Source organism: Bison bison, unplaced genomic scaffold (genome assembly GCF_000754665.1).
Source record: "Bison bison bison isolate TAMUID 2011002044 unplaced genomic scaffold, Bison_UMD1.0 scf7180017864139, whole genome shotgun sequence".
In the NCBI taxonomy this organism is placed as follows: domain Eukaryota; kingdom Metazoa; phylum Chordata; class Mammalia; order Artiodactyla; family Bovidae; genus Bison; species Bison bison.
In genome coordinates, this window is record NW_011494711.1 from 5,349,992 (window position 1) to 5,374,399 (window position 24,408).

The 24,408-nt window shown below is 42.1% G+C and overlaps 1 protein-coding gene across 1 annotated transcript; it reads right to left on the reverse strand.

Annotated features, from left to right (window-relative positions):
- Positions 1–2,479: 2,479 nt before the first annotated feature.
- On the reverse strand, positions 2,480–23,945 carry RND3 (Rho family GTPase 3). Its single transcript, XM_010839964.1, has 5 exons — positions 23,516–23,945; positions 22,937–23,024; positions 10,158–10,267; positions 6,311–6,445; positions 2,480–4,499 (listed from the first exon to the last, which is right to left on the reverse strand). The coding sequence occupies exons 1-5, from the start codon at positions 23,663–23,665 to the stop codon at positions 4,248–4,250; spliced, it is 735 nt and encodes a 244-aa protein (XP_010838266.1). The 5' UTR covers positions 23,666–23,945; the 3' UTR covers positions 2,480–4,247.
- Positions 23,946–24,408: the final 463 nt, after the last annotated feature.

The following is a 24,408-nucleotide window of genomic DNA, read 5'->3' on the forward strand; positions in this document are numbered from 1 at the left end:
GCATCAGGGTCTTTTCCAAAGAGTCAGTTCTTCGCATCAGGTGGCTAAAGTGTTGGAGCTTCAGCATCAGTCCTTCCAAAGAATATTCAGGGTTGATTTCCTTTATGATTGACTGGTTTGATCTCCTTGGGAGTCTCCAAGGGACTCTCAAGAGTCTTCTGCAGCACTGCAATTTGAAGGCATCAATTCTTCAGCGTATCGCATTGGTACCTGTCTACATATAGGAATGTTTTCCATCAGCCAGTATCTAAGACTCAGTTAATGTCCACAGAGGTCACACCTGGACATGGTGCATTGTGGTTTGTTCATGACTGTCTCTCTCAAATCAATTATAAATTCCCTGGGACAGAGATTTTGTTTTGGGAATAATTATGTGTCAAGCCTAGTAAAGTGGCAGGCACATAGTAGGCAGTCAGTAAATATGTGCTTGATGGAAGGACAAAAATAAAAGCTAGATTTAGAACAGAATGCTAATGTCAAAATAGCCCATCAAAAAGGACATGGAACGTTAAGAGTTTCAGGAGTCTTAAGGATGAGTTGATTCTTTTTTTATTCCAATAAAAAATAATTCCCTGGGTTATTTCTAAATCTGCATTTAAGGCACATTCCTTACAAGGTGAGAATCTTCTAAGCAACTGTTCCTATTGCTGGGAAAGATTAATAGAAGTGAGACACAAAGTCTTACTCAGAGTTTGAAAATCACCTTTTAGCATTTAAAGAGGCATTAATCATGATCATTAATCAATAGAAAGGAATGTTCACAGAATGCTTAGAATAAATGTTTGCTGAAGCAAAAATTCAGAGGAGGAAAGGAAAGCATACATGCCTAGGGCTGAAGACCAACTTTTTTCTTTTCTGTTGAACAAATTAAAGCCACTGGAAAAGAACAATTCACCAGAGGGAAACATTACTGTACAGCCCATAAAATACTGCCAAGGTCAGCAGAAACTCAACTGTTGGGTTTTTTCTCCTGTGTCGGTCATTGTTGAGAAACGAGTTTCTTGCAAGCCCAATTTAGATGTTATGCCTAAGAAGTTACTCAACACCATGGATTAGGAAAGTCTTTTTATTCCCTTTACTACATGCCGACAAGAATGAGTTACAGATATTTTTGGTAATTCTGGGCTTTTAAAAAAATTTTATGAGACTATCCCATACTGTCAATGTTTTTTCATTTGTTCAGTCGTGCTTGTTAGATCCTTGGTTTCTGAGAATTATTCTCAAGCAAGTCACTACATCTCAGATTTCTAAAGCCTTTCATAGAGATGTGGATGGACCTAGAGTCTGTCATACAGAGTGAAGTCAGGAAGAGAAAAACAAATATTTTAATATTAATGCATATATATGTAGAATCTAGAAGAATGGTACAGATGAACCTGTTTGCAGGGCAGGAATAGAGACAGATGTAGAGAAGGGACATGTGGACACAGGGGAGGAAGGGGAGAGTGGCACAAATTGGGAGATTAGGATTGACATATATACACTATCACGTGTAAAATAGCTAGCTAGTGGAAAATGCTGTCTAACACAGGGACCTCAGCTCGGTGCTCTATGCTGACCTGGCAGGGGTGGGGAGCGGGGGACAGATGGGGGGAGAAAGGCCCAAGAAGCAGGGGATATATGTATATACACAGCTGATTCATTGTACAGCAGAAACTTAATACATTATAAATAAATTATATTCCACTTTTTTAAAAAGCCACAAGGATGTAGTTTTTATATGAAGTGACTTAACTGTGTAGAAATAGCTGAATTTTCCTAAATAGCTGTGAGGTACCCACATGGAGTATCTCTGGACATTTTTGTGAAACTTGCATGTAAGAGTCTCAGCTAAAAGACTGGGTTCATGGGCCACCATGTTTCTCTTGATCCTAAGCTTTTTCATGCTGAGGTTACAACTTTCAGGTCACTGAAGAAGCCTGAATTGTGCTGTTCTGTGTTACTTAGAGATGCTGCTACCATAAATAAGGCCTTTTTTTTTTTTTTTTGCTGTTTTCTTTAATTGTTGCAATAGCTGAATCTGGGGTCATCTGCACAACAGGCCTCTGTGAACAAGAGCACACCTTGCAAGGTGGATGCTGGATTAGGAATTGAGGCTTGGGGCTACAGAGGCCACAGAAACAAACTAGCCCTATTATCAGAATTAACTTGGGACCTGAGACTGTATCATACTGTTATTACTGAAGGGTTGAAGGAAATCCCCACATTTTCTATGAATTAATCCTAGGCACTATGGTGGCTCTTTCTGTTTATGATCAAATTACTTATTTTAATTACACTCCACTTCCTTCTTGAGACTTGAAATCATCATGAAAAACTTTTATATACACAGATGTATCTTCCCCCAAGAAATTCCAACTTCTGCCAAGAATTCCAAGGCCTACCCATCCAGGAAATGTGAGGCCAGATTCTGTAATCAACTCTATTAAAGAAAAATAAACAGCTAAATCAGGAAGTAGGTAATGAAAGGCAGCTCACATTTTGACAAAGACATGGTTACTTTTTTATTTGAAGAAACAAAAAAAAGTATGTTTTAATAAATACTGCAGAAACATTGACCAAACAAACATACAAAGTGACTTCAACATTTAAAAAACTGCAACGAAAGTTCTGCTTTATAACAGTTATAACTTATTTTCTTTTTACAATATTTAAATACAGAAAGCACTTGCCAGCTATTTTGTAATACTGCCCAAAGCATAATGCTGCATTAATCAGAGCATATCATGTTGGTAAAACGTCTGTATTTCTTGGGGAAAATGACTGGAATGGTATTTTCTTGCAGAGACAAAACAAAGTGCTTGTAAGACACAGACTGAGTGTTGTAATTACCTTAATCTCCTCTCCTGCCACAACTGAATGGGAGCACAGCTTCAACACTTCAAAAATGAAGCTTTATCATTGGAAAGAAAGCTCGTTTTCAACAAGCGCCAACAATAAAAAGGTCGGATCTGGTTTCTTCTCTGAAAGAAGCTCTAAAAGCAACTGGTCAAAAAATATCTGTAAACTATTTTAAAGGCTGATTATTTTATGTAACAGTAGTGATCAAGTATGGAACACGGCCTTGGCAGAATCTGATTGAGGTTTAGCAATCACTCTCTAGAATAGTGTAGGACTGACATCATATAATTTTCCTCTAAGGATTCTCAAAAGCATGGAACAGAGGGCCACTCTTATCATGTTCATTGAAAGATGTTGAAATAAGCCAACCGATTATCAAATGTTGCCAACTTTTGGAACTTCATCCCAAAATAGGCCTTTTGCTTAGTACTTTTGGTTTCTTATCCACACAACTTAACTCACAAACTGTGCTTTCTGCTACTATCCTTCATTCGTTATCTCGTCAGGTGAAAATATCAATAGTACCTACATTTTTTCCCCCTTGGATCATTCTATGACGTCATACCAAGACACCTTTTATTTGACTTTGCATTTTTATCAACGATGGCAAAAAAAAAAAAAAAAAAAATCACACACCCTCTTTTCTAAACAGCACACAAAAATATCACATTGAGCAATTTACCACTTTTTAATGACAATCACAAGGATGAACAGAACCATCAGACTGAATAAAAATGGACACTTTTCTTCTAGTTGACCTATTCAATCTTTGTAGTGCTGGTCTGCGCACTTTGCAACACTGCAAAAGCCTTCCTTGAGAACCATCTCGCTCAACTATCTTCAGGACAGCAAGATTTCAAAGCCTCACCAACTTTTCCTCTGGATATCCCGTGGGTCCTGATACAATTTCCATTTTAATGATGAGCTAGGAGAAAATTAGATCACATCCTCTAGAAAACTAAACGCTAAGGTCACAGTGCCAGTTCCCCAATGAGGATGGTATATTAATATATACTTTTTTGTAAAGGAGATTAAAACACTTAAAAATTAAATCAAAGTAGAGATCCGTGAATAGATTCTAACAAAGAAAACAAACACGCAAGCACCATTCAGAGTGTGATTTTTCTTCTTGGAGGTACTCGCATTTCTCTTCTTCAACCTCTAGCCCATCTGAATCTCTCTTTTTTGGCATATTTTTCAAGTCACATTTCAAAACTCTTCAATGAACTCACTTCCCACCACTTGTTCTACATGCCAAATCTAAGGACAGGTTCCTTCCAAATGCCTCCTAAGCCTCCAGAACACGTGACTTTGGCTGTGCACTTTGTTCAAACTTCACCTTTCTGTTTTGTTGGTGGTGGTTTTACACTTAATTTCCTTGTCCTCATAAAAAAATAACCGAAGATTCACATCACAGTACAACTCTTGGCTTTGTCCTTTCGTAAGTCTGTAGCCACTGCCGAGAGTTCTGGTCTGCTGGGCATATGTGAAATCCGCTTTGTCGCCCTCTGCGATTTGTTCCGCTTAACGTTTTTATTTGTCTTGTTTACACATGCCAAAGTGGCCACGTGAAAAATGTCTCTGACGCTATTTTCTGACTGTAAAGCTGAGCATTCAATGTAAGTAGCTGCTCCAATCTGTTTGGCCATATTTGCTCCCTGTGAAACAAAAGGGATTGTGATCAGCAATAAGTCTCTGGGGAAAGTTAGAAAGTATGTTCCAATACCTCAAAATTATAATGCATCACAAAATGTTTCTAATACGTAATTAAATTTTTAACATTTTAACTGCCTTCTTTATTATTGCATAAATATTTGCAGTCAAGGACCAGTCTTAAGATGTTCAATTGTCATCACTCAGTAGGCACTGCTTGACTTCCCAGAGGTGCTAAAGGTTGGCCTAATGACACTGGGTTATCAATAAACAGCCCAATCATCAGGTAGTCAGTATGGGGTGTTGCCAGGAAGTAGAAGTTTTAGGAGGTGATTTATCTTCACTACCAACTGTAACCTAGGGTAACTAGACACTTCGGTCTTCCAAGTTACAGCAGAGTATAGAATTACCCAGAGAATCTTCCTGCTGGCAAAGAGTGAAAAAGCTAAAGATCATGGATGTAAATGCTGCATTTTTCATACAGCTCTGGTAGTCATCTGGCTCTTCCATCCTATTTCACCACCTCATGGGGAACTCAACTTTTCTTTTCTTGAGTGTAAATGGCACTCATGGAGTAGGAAACAACAACCCACTCCAGTATTCTTGCCAGGAAAATTTCTGGCAAAATTTCTGAGCTTGGTGTACAGTCCATAGGGTCACAAAGAGTCAGACATGACTGAGCAACTGAGCAAATGGCACTCAAGGCTAATAGGCTGTACAAAAAGCAGCCATAAGAGAATTTAGAATCAGTTTTGAAACTTAAATGATTAAGGGCCAAAACAAATTGAGGAAAGGAATAATACTGTTACACATCTATAATTTAGGAGACATAAAATATGTAATTTTTAAATGTGGACCAGACAACAAGGGAACCCAAGAAGAGCATGTCTACATCAAAATAACTTATTTAAATAGCCAGAATTGTGTTAACTAGAATGAAAGACAAAGAAGACCACAGTATGATTGGTCAAACAATGAATAAATAGAAATCTAGCTATTTCAACAGGAACTGTCTTTAGAATTTGTTTGGAAGTTTTAAGAGAATGAACTTTAAAACTAATCCTCCTTCTTCCTAAATACTTGGGAGAAATGCCTGCAGGAATGATGAAACTCTAAAAGACGTTTTTTTGGGGGCTGCTCTATTTTACTGACAATGGCCTTTTGTAGTATTTTATTATGTTGCTGAATGTAAAATAAGATTAACTCTCTTTAAGAGTATTACTGATTTTGACCACATTCTCTCTTAAATCTATTTAACTTTAAAGCCAGTGAGAGTTGCAGAGAAATACAAAGGGTTGAATATGAGCCACTGTTTCTGCCCTCAAGTAATCAAGTATCACATGATTCTTCTGCTGAATGACAGAACATTTTAAAGGGTTTTCTCTCAAATTTGCCTTATGTATACATGTACACATATGAATCCTTACACAGTCAATTGCTCAATGCTGGAAAGCTTTTTGAGAAACTCACAATCAAAATATCACCATAATTTTGGCCCAACCTTGTCCCGGATCACTCTGATGCTCACTGGGCAGTTTTTACATTAATCTGAGCAATGGACTGCCAGGAAGGGGCCTGGATGTTTGCTGTGAAGCCAGAGGCACAGACACACCAGCCCCTTCCACCTCTGTTTACAGATGGGCACAGTCTGGACACAGGGAGCTCATTCTCCATCTCAGGAGAGGGACTTGCACTTGGTGGTGACCCTTGGTTGACCCTGTAGAAAAGTAGCTACTTTTTAGTTTATTTATTACAAGTGACGTTTCATTTCTGTCACTCTTTATAATCCACATGTGCGCACTGACTATATACATACCTGGTCATAGGACACCGGGGTCTGCCTGTGATTTGAGAGCTCTACTAATGTACTGACATCGGTCCGAAGATCAGATTTGCAGCCAACCAAGAGCATTTTGGTGTTGGGACAGAACTCCTGGATTTCACCTTTCCACTATGGGGGAAAAGAAGATGAAGAATTAACAGAGTGCTGGCATCCATACAATGGAAAACAATTTCTCTACTGGCAGACACTGGAAATAGGACAGAAGGGAGGTTTAAAAGAGAGTGTCACTTCAGACGAAGGAGCAAACTTGCATTTATTTGCCGAGTAGATATTAAACATTACTGCTTTTAAGTATGGGAGAAGGCAATGGCACCCCACTCCAGTACTCTTGCCTGGAAAATCCCATGGATGGAGGAGCCTGGTGGGCTGCAGTCCATGGGGTCACACAGAGTCGAACATGACTGAAGCGACTTAGCAGCAGCAGCAGCAGCAGCTTTTAAGTATGGACCCATTGTGTGTGTGCTAAGTCGCTTTAGTCGTGTCTGACTCTTTGAGTCCCTTTGGTCTATAGGCCACCAGGTTCCTCTGTCCTGGTGACAGAGGAACCAGGAGATTCTCCAGGCAAGAATACTGGAGTGGGTTGCCATGCTCTTTTCCAGGAGATTTTTTCCAACCCAGGGATTGAACCCAAGTCTCTTAGGTCTCCATTATTGGCAGGCGGGTTCTTCACCACTAGTGCTACCTGGGAAGCCCATGGATCCATTAGGGAACCATACTACTATCTATGAGCTTCCCCAGTGGCTTGGCAGGTAAAGAATCTGCCTGAAATACAGGAGATGTGGGTTCAATCCTTGGGTCAGGAACATCCCCTGAAGGAGGGCACGGCCACCCACTCTAGAATTCTTGTTGGAAAATCTCATGGACTAAGTAACTAAGCACGTTATTATCTGTTCTCTTTCTCTGTGACTCATTACTACTGTAAGAGACATGTTGGGTGTTATCAGAAAGTAGCTAAGGCAATTTCTTAATTATTGAGGCATCTCTGAAAGATAAACGTGACTTAAGAAAAATTATATATTCTAACAAGTCACTATGTCCTTGGATATGTTTAGCTGGTACTTCCCAGCATGGGAAAAGTCAACACAAGCAGAGATACGCATTCACTGACCCCACCTAGAAAGACAGAGCAGTCACCCTGCATTGAAATCTCTACTGAGATTTCAGAGACTGGAGATTAGAGTTAACACAGTGGGATCTCCTGCCTTCAAGGAGCTTCCATTGGAGTGGTTGAATCAACAAAGACCATGACATTTGCAAAGGCCCATATCCTGGGTTATCAGAGAGGCATCTGGTCCTATAGCTCGCATGCCCTCGAGTTAGTTTTATGCTACGTAAGTTATTAATTTAGTCTACCCCAGCCAGTTGTTTCATGGCCCAACAAGAACTCTAAGAACTTCCAGAAATGGCTGGCAGGGAATTCCAGTTGTCCTTTTAGAAGAACAAATGGATGAGTTTTTGTGGTTTCATTTCTTCAAGCTGGAGATGACCACCAGGATGGGAGTCAGGAGTTCAGACAGTTCATAGGACAGCTCTGGCATTGAAGAGGAGTGATCAGAGGTGCTGAGGTCAGGAATCTCTGTCTGACTCTCCCTTCCCACCTTCACAAATATGCGTTCAGTGCTCTAAATTCTGTGGTGGTTACAGAGATGATTACAATGTAGCTGTGTCTTCCAGAAAGGAATTCACAAGAGAGGAGGATGATGAAGTCATGTCTATAATACTACATAAAAGGGACATCCTGCATGAGTAATTTAAAAGATCTCTAGAGGACACTTCTGAATACAGAAGTGTGGGCAATAAACTCTAGTCCAAAATACACCAGGGTAGCGAAGGGAGTAATACCTACTTTTCACCAAAGTCCAGGGAATGGTAACCCCTTCTATTCTTGCCTGGATAATCCCATGGATTGAGGAGGAGCCTGGTGGGCTACAATCCATGGGGTCGCAAAGAGTTGGACACGACTGAGTGACTTTTATTTCACTTTACTTCCTCCCTCCTTTCTCCCTTTTCCTCTCCTTCCTCCCTTTCCCCCCAGTATTATTTAGAGGCATCTACCATGTGTTAGATAGCCCTGGAGTAAGAACTAGAAGGTGAATCAGAAAAAAAAAAAAAAAGAATAAGATCTCTCTAGCTCTAAGTCACTCTAACCTCTTTGATATTCAAGGACTTAAAGGATTCAATTAATCTAGACAACCCATAGCAGGGGTTATCATGAGCCTTAAACCTCACACAAACGTAAAATACATTCATTAATATCTCTAAGGCCAAGTCACTCCTCATTTGGTCTTAGCAGACAAAAGCAAAATAAAACAGAAGCAGGGTTTTTCACCATAAATTATGCATAGCCCAATACTGCATCACATAAGAACTCCAGTAAATAAGCAGTCTCTTTGATCCACAGACAAGCACGAGACAAGCTGCTCTGTCGTTCTTTGCTGTGTGATGACTCTGCCTCACATCTAGCAATTGTTCACAAGCTTCGAAGGCAGGAAAGGTGTATTCCTGCTGGAATCTGACAGTCCCATCGCTTGTGTTAAGACACAAACATTACTCAACACTGAAACGAGTTAAAAAGCTAAAAAGAGGCTTTCATCTTTTAAGAAATTAGTATTTCCTTGAACTGTGTTTGTCATGTTTAGTAAAGAGATGGGGCTGGGGGGAGGGGTTGATTCACCTTAGATCCTAATTTCATCATGACACACAAGGCCAGTAGTCAAACATAAGAGGGAAAAACAAACTAATAAAAACAGACAAAATACAAGGACACTGCCGTGCTCTCAAGCACATCCTCTGATGAAGCCTGAGTGCATGGAGGAGAAGGGGGCTTTAGAAAGGCTTGACTCTGAAATGTCATGGCATTCAGACCAGGATTGAAGAGTCAACTAGAGGCTGCCCCGCACTGGCGCTTGGACAGGCATGTGCCTTCTCTAGCTATCCTGGGGCTCAGTCCTAGGTTTCTCCTCCCTCTCCTGGCCTGGCCAGGACCAGAGACCACCTGCAACACGGTCCCTTCTTCCTGACCTTCCCCGGGTTCCACACAGAGCTTCCTAGGGCCCCCTCACCATGGACAAGAGCTTCCTAGGGCCCCCTCGCCATGGACAAGAGCTTCCTAGGGTCCCCTCGCCATGGACAAGAGCTTCCTAGGGTCCCCTCGCCATGGACAAGAGCTTCCTAGGGTCCCCTCGCCATGGACAAACCTCCCTTACCTTTGTCTCCGGACACTAGCCATGTGATATCACTTACAACCTGAATACAACCACTGTGTTTACTAGCGTACGACAACACCCCGATCACAAGTCACCTGGTCTATTGCCTGGAAACGTAGCCCTATTTCTCCCCTATGCATTATATTTCTGTTTCTAATAAATAACATCATTACTGAAATACAGGGTTTTTTAAACTAAACAGCTATGACTGCATTCATTTCAAGCCCTGAATCGAGGTCATATATATAAACCTGAAAAGTAAGCACAGTCTACACATTAATGAAAGAAGGAAGAAAAGAAGGAAGACACACTGAACAGTAACAGAGTATTGTTATTGTGAGTCGCACCACTGCCACCCAAAGTATAACACAGAGGTTCTTAAAAAGGTATTTTGTTTCTTAAAATGAGATCAAATGTTAAGCAGGTTCATCATCAAAACTTAGGTCACATATGAGTGGAAACCCTTTTATAATGTGAGAGTGTCCTTTTCAGTGTTTTAATTGCAGAACATACAGCAGGGTATTAACTGGAGTGTGTGAGCTCCCAGTCAACCAAATGTTTCTAATTTATAATGTAGCCAGTATCGATCTGTGTCATCACTCCCTAGAACTTACCTTTTTTAGGACACTGTCTAGAGTCTCTGGCCTACTGATGTCAAAGCAAATCAGCACAGCATCCGAGTCTGGGTAAGAGAGGGGCCGGACATTGTCATAGTAAGGAGAACCTGAGAAGAAACAAGATATACAAGTTGTCAGATGAAAATCCCCTTTGCCAGTCATGCATGAACTTTGCCCTTTTGAGCTAAATCTTTGGAGGGTCACATGGCTCCCATCACCTCTAATTCTTGGAAAAGAAAGCAAACAAAAGTCCAGTAGTGTTGGGCTGGCCAAAAACTTCATTCGAGTTTTTGTGTAACAGTCATACGTGCTGTCACTCACTCGCGTCCGACTCCTTACCACCCCATGGACTGTAGCCCGCCAGGCTCCTCTGTCCATGCGATTTCCCCAGGCAAGAATACTGGAGTGGGCTGCCGTTCCCTCCTCCAGGAGATATTCCTGACCCAGGGGTTGAACCCAGGTCTCCTGCATTGCAGGTGGATTCTTTACCATCTATAACAGTACTATATTTCTTTCTATAACAAGGCAAGGAAGCCTCACTGTTTGACTTAAATTCAAGGGGAGGAGCCAGGATCTTTAGTGCAAAGAGTAGAGCCCGAAAGGCAGCTGGGTCAAGGGCAGAGCATCTGGGACCCAATGTCCTGAAGTGCAAATCCACCTCTACCCCTGCAGGGGAGGGGCAGGTAGCTTCAGGTCACTGCTTCTTCAATTCTTCACTCATGAAATGAAGACGACGACAGTACCTACCTTGGATTAAGTGAACCTGGGCAGTGCCCGCACTTAGTAAGAGATTAAAAAGTCTTAACTATGGATATGGCTGGGCTAAGGGCTTCCCAGGTGGCTCAGTGGTAAAGGATCTGCCTGCCAGTGCAGGAGGTTGGCAGATCCCCCAGAGTAGGAAAAGACAATCTACTCTTGTATTCTTGCCTGGAAAAATCCCATGCATAGTGGAGCCTGGTGGACTACAGTCCATGGGGTCACAAAGAGTCGGACACGACTTAGGGACTGAGCACACACGCACATGGCTGGGCTACTGCAAGCTGAGTGCAAGTAGGAAGCACCATAACTGAAACTACTTCTTGGGAAGGAGCCCCAAATTCAAGATCATTCTGTAAGTACAATGGAGGCTGAGGGAGAGAAGAAAAGGGTAGGTTCAGCTATGCATAGAGAACCATCGTGAACCTCATCTCGCACCACTCTGTCTCCAGGTTACAATGAGCCATGACCTTTGAGCATGCTTACTTAAAACTTATCCCCAAACCCTATATAGACTCTTCCTGTTACAGAGAATGAATGTAATAACTGCCATACTGAATTCTGTCGCTTTTTTACACAGTTCCATCTCTGGGAGTAACACCTAGGATATGAGACTGAGTTAAATCTAGCCTAATTTAAATCCTAAAGCTTCAAGTTACCAGCCAATTAATTTAACCACAGAACCCTCTTCTAATTATATAGGACATTTATTCTGTTCTTTTAAGAACCCCAAACGATGCGCGATAGCATGAGGCAAATTATAAAATTAAATAACAGTTTGTCATGCTATTTATTTTGGTTTGAAAAATCATTTTCAGTATACTGACATTGCACAAGCACAACAGGAAAATCATTTTATATATATATATATATATCACTATATATATATATATATAAAATTGACTCCAGCATAGAGGAAAAAACCTCTAAGCTACCAGTCTTTTTGAAACCCAATTTCATTTTGACATCACCTTCCATTTCCAGCAGAAAAACATGACATGTTGTCCCCTGATAAATCAAAACTTCAAAAGTCAAAGACAGGGAAAGAGAAAGACTAAAGAGGCGTTTCAAATAATCTTTTAAATTTCTATCAAAACAAAAATCTTCAGGAGGCTGCTCTTGAGATGTCGAAGTTACTATGTGTGGTTAGGGTGCACCATTCTCTTTTCACAGGATATGGTGGGTGCCCAGTACCCACTGGTTAACCCCAGGAATGCTGTGGCCTTTTCACCAGCAGTGACAATTTCAAGCCGGGTGTGTCTACCAAGCCAGGAAGAAGGGAAATGTTCTAGGCATAAGGAAGGAAAGTGTGAATAAATACAGACCAATCAAAGCCAGAATCAGTCCTGAGTTGCAGCAGTTCCTTGCCCACATCTGGAATCAGGACCCTGATGAAGCAGAGACTGACAAAAGAAAGGTATTTTGCCAAAGTTTAAAGGCTTTACAGCTAAAAAAATAAGCAATCACGCCATTTTAAACAGTAAGACTTATTAGAATAAGGCTGTTTCTGAAAATGACACACTGCAGCTGCTGCCTTTTCAGTCACTCAAGGAAAAAAATATCTGAGGTTAAGAGAAAAATTCACAAAGACTCCATCAACTTCAACATTTTTGAAAGGACTCAGAAACGAGATGGCTTATCACTCTACACAGACACATTGGGATTTCCATATTTGTTCTGTGAAGTTCAGACTTTCTCAATCGCAGCTTCTGTTTCCGAGTCCGAAGTCTAACCTGGGCACAGTTTCTGCCATAAACATCAGGGGATCTCTTTTTCCAAACACAGAATCAGAAAATTCCAGATCTTAGAGTGGGAATTCAAATACCAGCCACATACACGAGGATTTCCTCTGCTCTACCAAAGTTAGCAGGAGATGACTTGACCCCAAATCCAGAAATTCCCAGCGTTGCAACAATTCAGACTGTTAGAAGCCTAATCAGCCTTCAGAAATCTCCTTTCTTGGAAATCACTCCCACTGGGAAGAAAACTTTGTGGTTACTTTCCCGTCTCCAGCTCACCTGAGTCTCCAGTTCACCTGAACTTTGGAGGACAGAAACTTTGACTAAGATGAAAGCAAGTAAACACTCCTAATCTCTGATCTAAGACTGTGTTACAAAACAGTGAAAATCATCTTTTCCAAACACAAATTAAGGAAAGACAGTTGGAGAATTACAAAGGTACTTAAACAGAGTAATTAAAATTCAAACTGCAAAGAAAATCCAGAGGAACGGTTTTAATTTCTAAGCTAGCACATGTCTGCAGAGACCACCCTGCCCTCCTTTCTGTGTACTGGGTTTCCCTCCCTCTCCAAGGCCACAAAGGGGATGTGGCTTTGTCTTCAGGCCTCCTTCACTGCTGGAGACACGGGCTTCCTAGAATCAAGGAAGCAGCCTCCAGGGCTTCGTGGTGGTGTTGTTTAGTCGCTCAGATGTGTCCAACTCTTGGGACCCCATGAACTGTAGCCCGCCAGGCTCCTCTGTCCATGGGATTTCCCAGGCAAGAATACTGGAGTGGGTTGCCATTTCCTCCTCCAGGGGATCTTCTCGACTTGGGGATGGAACCCATGTCTCCTGCTTTGGCAGGCGAATTCTTTATCACTGAGCCACCTGGGAAGAAGCCCCCTGTGCTTAGTGATTGTGCCCAAATATCTAAAAAATGTAGACATTGGCCTGACTTTAAAATAAATGAAGTCTGCAACTTAAACCACATTCTTATGGAAGTTTGATTCTACTTTTGTTTTTATTGGGTTTTATATTTTGAATGAAAACACAACGTGTAAAAAATATACAGGTTAAGGTTCATGAGAAATAAACCACCTTGCTTGTTGAGGTTCTGAAGTCATTTTTAAGAGGTTTAACAAGATCTAATTAGGAATGACACTTTGATCTGTCCTATTACTTTTGCTAATGAACAGTGCTTTCAGATCAACCAAGAGTGTCCAAAGGTAGTAATAAAACTGATCTCCACATTTATTAGTTATAAGCATAATTTGCCTAACCACAAGAATAATTTGTCATTAAAAATAACAAGATCACTTATTTATTATAAGGTTTGATAAGGCAAGGTTAAAACTTTTTTTGAATGGAAAAATCCATGGTCTGCTTTTTTTCAGAGTAAAAAGGAAAACTGATACAGATTAAAAAAAAAAAAAAACTGTCCTGCCAGGAAGAATCTAACAATTCAGCAGCTAAGCAGAACCTTCAGGGGAAAAGAAAATATCCAGTTCAACTTGCATGTTCTTGCTCTGTGTCTAAGCACCTGGAATTCTTGCCTATAAAGCCAAACTACTGCACAAAGCAAGGAGGAAAAGCCAAGCTTAAGAGTGCACAGTGTCATCACAGGCATGAGTGGGATAACTCACCAGCCAAAAAAAAGAAGAAATGAAGAGGAATTCCAGGAATGCCCCTGTGAAGTGAGAAGCAACACAGGGAGGCAGAAGTTACCCCAGAGAAAGAAGCAGAAAGTAAGCCGATGAGACAGGAAAAGTAGCAGCCCCTCCTCCTCCATCCCATCAGAAATGTCTTAAAGCATTCTGTTAAGCCAAACAGGAAAAGATTAAGTTCTACAGATTCTTTATTTTAAATAAAGAAGCACGTGAAAAACTTCCAAGGTAACTATAGAACTAAACACAGGGCAAGAAAGAACACTGAATGATTTTGTATTATGTAGAAAAGTACTGAACTTCAGGGCTTCCCTGGTGGCTTAGATGGTAAAGAATCTGCCTGCAGTGCAGGAGACCAGGGTTCAATCCCTGGGTCGGGAAGATCCCCTGGAGGAGGGAATGGCAACTCACTCCAGTATTCTTGCCTGGAGGATTTCATGGACAGAGTAACCTGGTGGGTTACAGCCCATGGGGTCACAGAGTTAGAAAGGACTGACTGAGCGACTAACACTTTCATTTTTGTGTGACTAACACTTTCATTTTCTTCTTTACCATTTCAGTTAGTCTAGGTACTGAGCTTTGCTTATTGAATAAAACTTTCTCACCAGTGAAGTAGGTTTCATGCACATGTTAGTTCTGATGCAGCATTCCTCTTATACTTTGTGTAACTTTAAGTACCTAGCACTACTCCAAGGTCCTTTCTCTTTAAGCGTCAGATCATCAAAGGGAAACTTTCAGAAAATTCCACACCGTAAAGAAACAAGGACACTACATACACAAAATGTGTCCCCAAACCTCGCAAGGACCAAGCTTTGCAGGGCGAAGACTGCAATAGAGCCCTGTGAGGTTCTCTGAGTTTCGGCAGTTTGGCAAACATCAGCAAAGTTCTAAAAGGCTTCTGAATCTTCAGGTCTACCCATCCTTGTCTTCAAGATCATTAATTCTGGGCGAGAGCAGTCTTTCCAGCCCAAGAATAGTCACAAAGTGCCTCACCCAGAAACTACTTTTGCAGATACATACCTGTCTGCTTAAGTCATCTCTTCACAAAGATAGAACACACCATATATGTACATAATTAAATGTATATGTTTGAAGATTAATGCCCAAAAGGGAGGCTTTGTGGAACCTTTTGCAAAACCAGTTCAAAGACTGGGAAGCTTTTATAGGAGCTTGAGAACTCAAAACTCATCTAGTTGAATATTTCATTAATGCAACTTTCTTTGTTAATACTCGAACCTAAAACTGAAAAACTTCACTTTCCGCCATAAGAAATTCCTACCTAGAACAATAAAATCAGGAATACTGCATATTTTGGGCAGAGGAAACACATTCGCTTTTGGTATTTTTTTGTGACTAAGAGAATATTTGTACCCAACAGCAGTTACCATGCGGATGAACTGCCCAGTTTTATAAGATTCTATTCCTGATGCCATCTCCACTTAAGAGTAAAAGCTCCAATCAGCAATTATCTCAGGAATGTGAATCAAGTCCAAGCAGAACCTTTGGTCTGGCTCCGTTGTAAGTAAGACTGTTGAACTCTTTTATTCTAAGCAGTTTGTACTACAAGCATCATGCCCTCAAACATGCAACAAGTATTCCCAGGAAGGATATTTTGTTTCTTCTATAGGTTAAGATCAACAGAAATTATAAACAGATTTTATGGAAATTTGGGGGGCATTTCTCTATTGCTATAAAATTAGAATAAATTTTAATTTATTTATATATATACATTTATATATATTTTACTTATATAAAAATTCATCACTATTTTCAGTTTTGGGGAACAATGTAGATACGTAGTTACATGGAAAGTCAAAGAGGTAGAAATAAGACTATTTTTTTGAGCTTTAAATAAAGGTTTAAGGTTAAAATCCCAATCTTACTGAGATACTTTAAAAATATAAGAAATGAAATATTTCACTTAAAGTGGAACTATAGCAAGTCACAGAGCTTTAGAAAGAAGAGCAGATAGGCATACATCTAAAAATATTATTTATTATTCAGCAACAACCCATGAGTGAAGCTGCTATGCCACACACTATGTCATCAGGCTTATCTTTCAAAGCCAACGTGTACAACTCCTGGTTGGACTTCTGAGGCAGCTTACCTTCGTGCCACTGAAATTCCTGTATTGTCAAGAGGGTCTCTGAGTAAGGCTGCCAGCATATAGTGGCTGACATTTAAAGGGCATCAGAAAAGGGTGGCGACACAAGCAATTCATTTGGCACAGCCCACCAGGCACCATGAGCTAACTGGAGGAACTATGGGTCCCCTGGTGTTATAGCTACATGCAAAAGAACTGGATTAATGAGGAAACATCTGGTTATTTACAGGTGGCATCAGAATGACCAATCTGGATGCCTCACCAAAAATGTGCAACTTAGCAAGAAAACAGTTTTAGACAGATATAAACTTTGAAAGATAGAAACCATTCCATAGTAGACAGTTCTCCAAATATAGTTTTAGGTATTTTTTATCAGATATCACCATTCTAACTCAGACCTGTTTTGTCTTAACCCACATCTCTTACAGAGTTTCAGGAAAAAATTCAAGTTAAGAATCAAAGCTGACTTTGAAATTCTAAGCTCCTGGAGCTCATTACTATCTTACGATCTAACTAGTTTTGTGCAGTTTTCCTCTTTGACTCACAAAACAAGCACCCACGCTTCTTTGGCTTCTGTGTAAACTCTTCCTTTCTTCCTTTCTCTAAGAAGGTTAACTGAAGTTAAAATTCTTCAACTTTCAGAATCTTGGTTTCCTTGCTAGCCATTTAACATAATAAGCACGTTTTCAAGAGGCAGGGATATTACAGATTTAAGAACTGAGTCAACTTGTTAGAGATAAAGAAGAAACTGTGGTGGGCTACAGTGAGTCACAAGTCAGAGGCCTTGGGCTGACACTGCAGTCTTCGGCTCTTCTTTGGATCTTCTTGTTAAGTGAGTCCAGCTTTAGAACCTCCCGGCTCACCCTCTTAAGAACAAGTACTAGACTGTGAGTGCTCTGAGGGCAGGCACTGTGCTAGCCAGGTGTTGCACCTCCCTCTTCCAGCTCCCACAGCATTTAGCAGAGTTCAGGCACATAAAAAGCTCTAAAAAATGTTTACCGGTTTCAATTATTTCTATAAGTACTGATGTGTTAATTTGCCTATTAACTGACAAAAAAGGGACCAGTGACCCTTTGGATGCTGCTTTTCTGGATTAATTATATACTGATTACACTGCTGACATTCCCATCCCAGTTAAGAAATATTTCAAAAGTGCTTATCACTGAGACCATTCTTCAAACTTGATGCATAATCTACGAACATAACAATATAGATTTATGGATGTCGAGGAATTTGTCCTCAAAGTCAGGTCACGAGTAATCAAGACTTTGCTCTCTTACCTTTTCCTTTAAGTATAAAAGTTAAAGAATATTACCTTTCCTGTTAATACTGCTAAAAACTAGTACAGGAAGTGTTAATGTTAGCACTCATGGCCTAAAAGAACCTTGTATCAGGACAGGATTCAAAAAAAGTATATAGGAGTTATCATGGGGGAATATTAGCAGCTAAACTGAGTATTTTAAAAACTAATAATATGCCTTAGATAAAATGTGCATTACCTTGCCTTGGTTAAAAGCTAAAATGAATGATTATTACTCCCTACATCACATGTCCTGAAATTACACTGCAATCAAATCACTTAGGAAAAGATATGGTGATCCTTAAATGGTGGATTTCTATTATTAGTAGGCACTGGCTTCATGCTACAGATTGCTTCTATGCTTGGCAAATGTGGCCAAGAATCTGAAGCACAAGACATTACCCACTGTTTTACAGAAACCCACTGAGTGAATTTAAAAACCAATAGGAGCATTTCTGCAACTTTTAATCAAAATGCTTATCATCAATAAAAAGTGAATATTTTTCATTAAAATAAAGAAATCATAGACCTATGTCTGAAGACTACCTTTAAAATCCCCCCTTTAACAGGATGAATTCACAGTGCTGTTTTATTTATAAGAAGGCTTTGCTTCCTGGGTTTTTCTTTTTACATTTTTTTTTTTTTTTGGAGTATAGCGTGACTGATAATAGTGTTAATAGTGATAATAGTGTGTGGAGTATAGTGATGATAATGTGTTAGTTTCAAGTGTACAGCAAAGTGAATCAGTTACACATATATCCAGGGCTTGTCTGGTGGCTCAGATGGTAAAGAATCTGTCTGCAATGCAGGAGACTGAGGCTCAATCCCTGGGTCAGGAAAATCCCCTGGAGAAGGGAATGACAACCCACTCCAGCATTCTTGCCTGGAGAATTCCATGAACAGAGGAGCCTGGTTGGCTATAGTCCATGGAGTTGCAAAGAGTCGGACACAACTGAGTGCTAACACTTCACTTCATAGGAATATCCACTCTTTTTTAGATTCCTTTCCCATATAGGCCATTACAGAGTATTGAGTAGAGTTCCTTGTGCTGTAGATAGGTCCCTGTTGATTATCTATTTTATTTATAGTAGCATTATAGGTCAATCCCAATCTCCCCATTTATCCTGCCCACCCTCCATACCCCCCAGTAACTGTAAGTTGTTCTACATCTGTGACTCTATTTCCATTTTATAAATAAATTCATTTGTATCATTTTTTTAGATTCCATATATAAGTAATGTCATATGATATTTGTCTTTCTCTGTCTGACTTACTTCATTCAGTCAGTATGACAGTCTCTTAGGTCTATCTGTGTTGCTGCAAATGGCATTTTGTTCTTTTTCATTGTTTAGTAAAATTCCATTGTATATTGTACCACATCTCCTTTATCTACTGCTCTGTCAATGGACATTCAGGTTGATTCCATGTCCTGGCTACTGTAAACAGTGCTGCCATGAACACTGGAGTGCATGTATCTTTTCAAATTATGTTTCCTTTTAGAGGGACTGAAATAACTTTAAGCAGCCATAAGACACCAACTGGCAAATTGCCACCTGTGGTTGCTTTAATTGGTGTGTGCGCTGGCGGGGGCAGCTAGAAGCATTTTCTACCTGAGGAGGATCAGGGGATCTATCAACATTAGGGATGCCTGACAAGGGAAATCCACAGCAACCAGATGAAAAGGGCATTTGGGTTCAAGAATCTGACAAAATCGGCTCATCACAGGTTGCATACGGGCCAAACTAAGTGGGGACAAACTCCTTCTCCTGGGTGTATGACCCTCAGCAGGTATGACAATATTTGAATTAAAACTATAATCTCTAAGGCCTCAGAGAGGGCCTGCACACAGTAGGTGCAGAAAGAAAGGGGAGAGAGTCTCTTAATATCTGGTTGGAGGCTAAGTAGGATGTGAATGTCATTGAAGGAACACAGTTCATGTCATCACTCTCCCTATGTAAGAGAAGTTACATGCCTCCTTTTGCTTCTTTCATAAAGTTCTAGAAGGGGAAAACTTTTCTCCAGAGTTAAATTGATAGCAGTTGGAAAAAATAAATGTAGCAAGAGGCATCAGACATATACAGTTATTTTCACAACCTGAACTAAACAAATGTCTTAGTAGGCAAAGAAAATGTCAAATGTTTGTCCAAAAAAAAAAAAAATCACCCTGTTCAGAAATGTGCCATGAAAAGCTTGAGATGAAATGAAAAACTGTTAGTGATTAGTTGCTGATGAAATGGCTCTTGTTACATTTATTTCACTCATGAATGATAAACCATTTTTGGTGGAAGCAGTCTATTCTTAGAATCCAAATAGTGCTTCATGACTGTGTTTAATTAACTCACACTTCACCTCACAAACAACATAATGGGATTCTAAATAATTCCCTTATGCCTTTTTTCCACTATATATAAATCTTAATCTAAACTTGCCCTACGATTTCATTACTGGATAAATTTGCAGTGTGATATTTTTTTAATCACAGGTTTTTCAGACCTTCACATTTTAGTTAAATACACGTATGTTTTGTTTCATTAAATAAAAATACAGTGATTATTTCACAACAGACTTCATTTCAGGTAATTATCTTTAATCTGATGAAAGGCAATGTTTATAAAGTTGCCATTCTTTGTGCACAGGTAATTCAGTGATGATAAATGTCAGGGAATCTCATCTCCTTGGAAATGATGCATATGATTATTCATTTGTTCATTCAACAGATTTTATTGGGTGACTATTGTGTGCAAGGTATGAGGCTATGTGTGCAGAGACAACAAGCAGTAGAGTTTGGATTAAATATTTGAAACTATCTGAAGTGGTATTTATCTGCACATGTGAAGCATAGCCTCCAACTATAAACTGCCTACATTGTTTATTTCCTAGCCTTTGTAAAGCATGTGTCTTTTTTCTCTTAAAAAAAAAGTCAATTTAGCCCTTTGGGCGCCCAATTTAAAATCTCCTTTGGTGGTCCTGTGACTGAAAGCTTGAGACAAGGAAGGGGTAAATAACCCAACATTCCTTTAAGGTTACCCATGCCCCCTCCCTGCCCAAATGGGTCTCCTTCCTAAATCCACCAGGAAGCAGTGGCTCTGTTCAGAATCTGGCTGGCTTCATGGGTGGTGAAAACTAGGGCGTGGGATGCCAGATCCACGGGGACTAAGAGCTGAAGCCAACCAACATCAGTGAAACAAAAAGATTTGCCTGTCTGGTGACCCAAAGCCAAGAAGTCTACAGATAGGAATGATCCTGCACATTATTTGCTTCTGTATCCTTTTTTCAGATGATGAAACGAGACTCAGCGAGGGAGAGAATCCGAACCTAGATATCCGTGTAAGCAGTAGCTTAAAATCTAAACATAGCTCTTGTATCAAAGACCGAATCAGACTCACAGACCCCCATGTCTAAATCACTCTTATCCTGCATTAGGTCCAAACAGACTGGGAGAGGGGGGTGACTGTTGGTGTTAATTATTGGTACCATACCAACTGTCCCGCCCACGATGCATAAAAAATACCATGATATATCTGGTAATTGGAGCCCACTAAGAACTAGGCTGTGTACAAATCTGACGATGGAAATGACTGAAACAAGCATTCCGTCTATCACCACCTTCCCTATAGTTTTGAGAGTGTGTGCAATCCTCAGCATAAAATCGAGGTTTTGGTTCTGCTACCCTTGGCGAGGTTCCAGGAAGAGCCCGACTCTCCAGGGAGAAACAAAATCGCGCATCTTACTGCAGCCCTCGGAGCACCTGGCAACAACCGTGAGAGTCGCTCGCGCGAGACTTCTCACTTGCCTTTGTGCAGGGACTGCCTCTGGCGACCCTGTCAGTCTGGCGTCTTCCTTGTGCTCTCTAATCGCCTCAGTCCCTCCGGGGCTCCAGAGGTTACAGCCGGGGGCGGTGGGAAGCTCGCACAGCCCACAAGCTTCTACGCGAGGCCCCTCCCAGCTGAGCGCAGGTCCACCTCGCCGGCCTTCCCCGCCCGACAGTAAAGCCTGCGTGCTGGCACTTGCGCGCGCCTCCTCGCCAGTTTCCCCCAGGATTTGGCTCGGTTCACCCGCAGCAGCCCAGCTCCCTGCTAAACTCCTAGACCTAAGCTCAGGGGCCTTCCCCGGGCCTTCCCGCTGTCTCCTCCTCCTCCTCCAGAGGCTACACCCTTACTGGAAAAGGCACTCCTACGCCGCCAGGCACCGCAGCAGGGTCGGCGGGTCCCCGGGTTCCAGCCGGAGAGTCTAGGTGATGTTACCGCCCCCACCGCGCCTGACCCAGACCGAACCCCTAATATCCGCGCGGGTAAGCCTTCCCCTTCGCGATGTAACCAGCCCTCCCTACAGCTGCGTGCCAGGTTGGTGCGTGTGTGCGTGGGAAGGCGATAACCCGGCCTTGAACCCCAGACACTAGAAAATAATCCACCGTGCCAATAATTCAACTGGATGGGAAGGTCAAAGGCGAATAGGGCAGCCCGCGGCCTCGCACACTGGAGAGGGGTGATGCAATGGGTTAGGAGGGAACGGCGTGGGCCGGAGGACACCAAGTGACCACGGGGGCAGGGGAGCTCAGATCTGCAGGTCGACACTGAGGCGGCGCGGGCGGCGGGCAGCTAGGAGAGGAGGCCCGGGGACCCCCGCCGGGTGCTGCCCGCGCCGCCAGCGCATTCCTGGCAGGAGGCGTCACGAGCGCCGCGGATGCTTGCGCGCCCCCTACTCTCTCCGCAAGCGCGGAATCCGCACGTAAGTGCGTGGCTTCGGGGGGTTTCTCCCACCTCCCACCACCCTTTCGGTGCTCCCAGCCTACCAGCCAAGCAGCAGGTTAGATCCTGGAGGGGCGCTCGCATCCTAGAGCCAGTTGATACCGACAAGGCGCACACATCCCCCCTAACATTTGGCTACCCTGGCCACCCCGAGAGGACTCGGGCACAGCTCCGCGAGCCAACCGCTCCCCGGACACCCGGCTACAAGCATTTTACATCCCGGGGTGACCCTTTGGGCACGGAGCTTCCTTTTCTTCCCACAGCTATTGCCCGACCCAATATCTTCCCCCCACCCCCATTCAGAAGGGGCAAATTTTTCATCCATCAGGGAATCCCTCATAAGAAACAAAGTTAACGGAGGAACGCAGAACGGGCGCTGGCGGGTGCCGAGAGCGTGCCAGAAACGCGGGGCCCCGAGACCTTTGCGCACCCCCCTGAACGCCTGGAAACCCGCCCGAGCGCCACGCGGTCAGATGATTCTCTTACCCGAAGTGTCCCATAGGCTCAACTCTATTCTTTGTGTGTCGATTTCAAAACTGGCCGTGTAATTCTCAAACACTGTAGGGACGTAATTCTGGATAAAATGGACAGAAGTAAAGAGGGCAAAGAGGTTATCTTAAAATGCACGACAGCTGCAGTACACCCTTTGAAAATAGTCTCTTTACTCTCCCATTAAAAAACGAAGACCCCCCCAAATCCACACGCACCACATCTCATACTAAACACGCAGATCCTTTCCGAAAGCCCTAACTTCCCTCTCGCCCCACCCGGATTCTCCAAGAGTGGAGGATCCGAATCTCCCAACCCCAGATTCTGCACGCATGACCGAACAAGTTTCAGAAGCTAACAGGAGAATGTGTAAGCGTATCCCAACCCCTCCACGCTTCCACCCCACTTTTCCTTTCCCGGCAATTAACCGGGGCGAAAGTAATAAGCGGTGAGAAAGACGGCTGAAAAAAAAAGAGAGAGAGAGAAACGGGTGAAGGGTGAAAGCCAGGGAAACCCACCTCGAGATGGGGATCCCTTCCCCGCAGCCCGCCCGCAGCCCCAGCCGGCCACACTCACTTCGGGGAAGCAGTCTTTGGCGAAGACGTGGAGTAGCGCGGTTTTCCCACACTGACTGTCTCCCACCACTACTATCTTGCATTTCACGTTCTGATTAGGATCCATGATAGATTTACTGGATAATTTCTGGCTGGCTCTTCTCTCCTTCATTGATCTTGTCTTATTTTCTCTTGAAACAGGAATTTTCACTTAAGAGGAAAAAAATATATATATATATGTTTCTTTCTCTACAAAAAGCAGATATAAAAATAAACCGCAAGGGTGGTAGGAACCCCTGAGGCGCCGCGCGGACGAGGAGAGCTAGAGGAGCAGGCTCGTTACTCTCCTCCAACAAGTTTTATGCCTGACTCCAAACGGCGTTTCCCAAGTCCAATTCCGATCCGACTGCTTTGTTTCACGCTCTCTGCGCGGCTTTATACGCCCGGCCTTCCAATCCTCTTTCTCAATGAGAGAAGGAAACTGATCCGCCTCCTCCCCTTTTATGGAGCCTGGGAGACAGCGCCGTCTCGTTACTTGCAGAAAATGTAGACAGTGCGCCCTCTAGGGTGACCATGCGGGATCGATTTCCAGTCCAAAGCTCGGCGACGACTTGAGGACCCAAACGACGCTGTGCTGAAGATTGGGACTGTACAAGTCCAGGAGGAAGTGGGGAACGGAATTGTCTGTGCATATTGACTTTTATTAGAATTTCTGGATAAACGTTTTCATGGGGGCTGCTCTAAGGAAGCCTCGTGAGCATTTATGAAAGCAAAAACATTTCTTACCCAAAACATCGTTATAAAACACTGAAAGCAAATCTTGGGTGGGGAAGGGTTAAGTGCTTGTATTTTCTTAGGAAATGTTTTGCATCAGGTATTTAGGCCACGGAACAATAGCTAAGCCAGGTTGTTTGA

Bases quoted from the DNA above. Each gene is read 5' to 3' on its own strand.
- RND3 (XM_010839964.1), bottom strand. From the start codon at position 23,665: ATGAAGGAGAGAAGAGCCAGCCAGAAATTATCCAGTAAATCTATCATG. The intron at 23,025-23,515 runs GTGAGTGTGGCC...CATTTTATCCAG, and splicing joins CCAAAGACTGCTTCCCCGAA to AATTACGTCCCTACAGTGTT. The intron at 4,500-6,310 runs GTATGTATATAG...TTTGTTTCACAG, and splicing joins CCCCGGTGTCCTATGACCAG to GGAGCAAATATGGCCAAACA.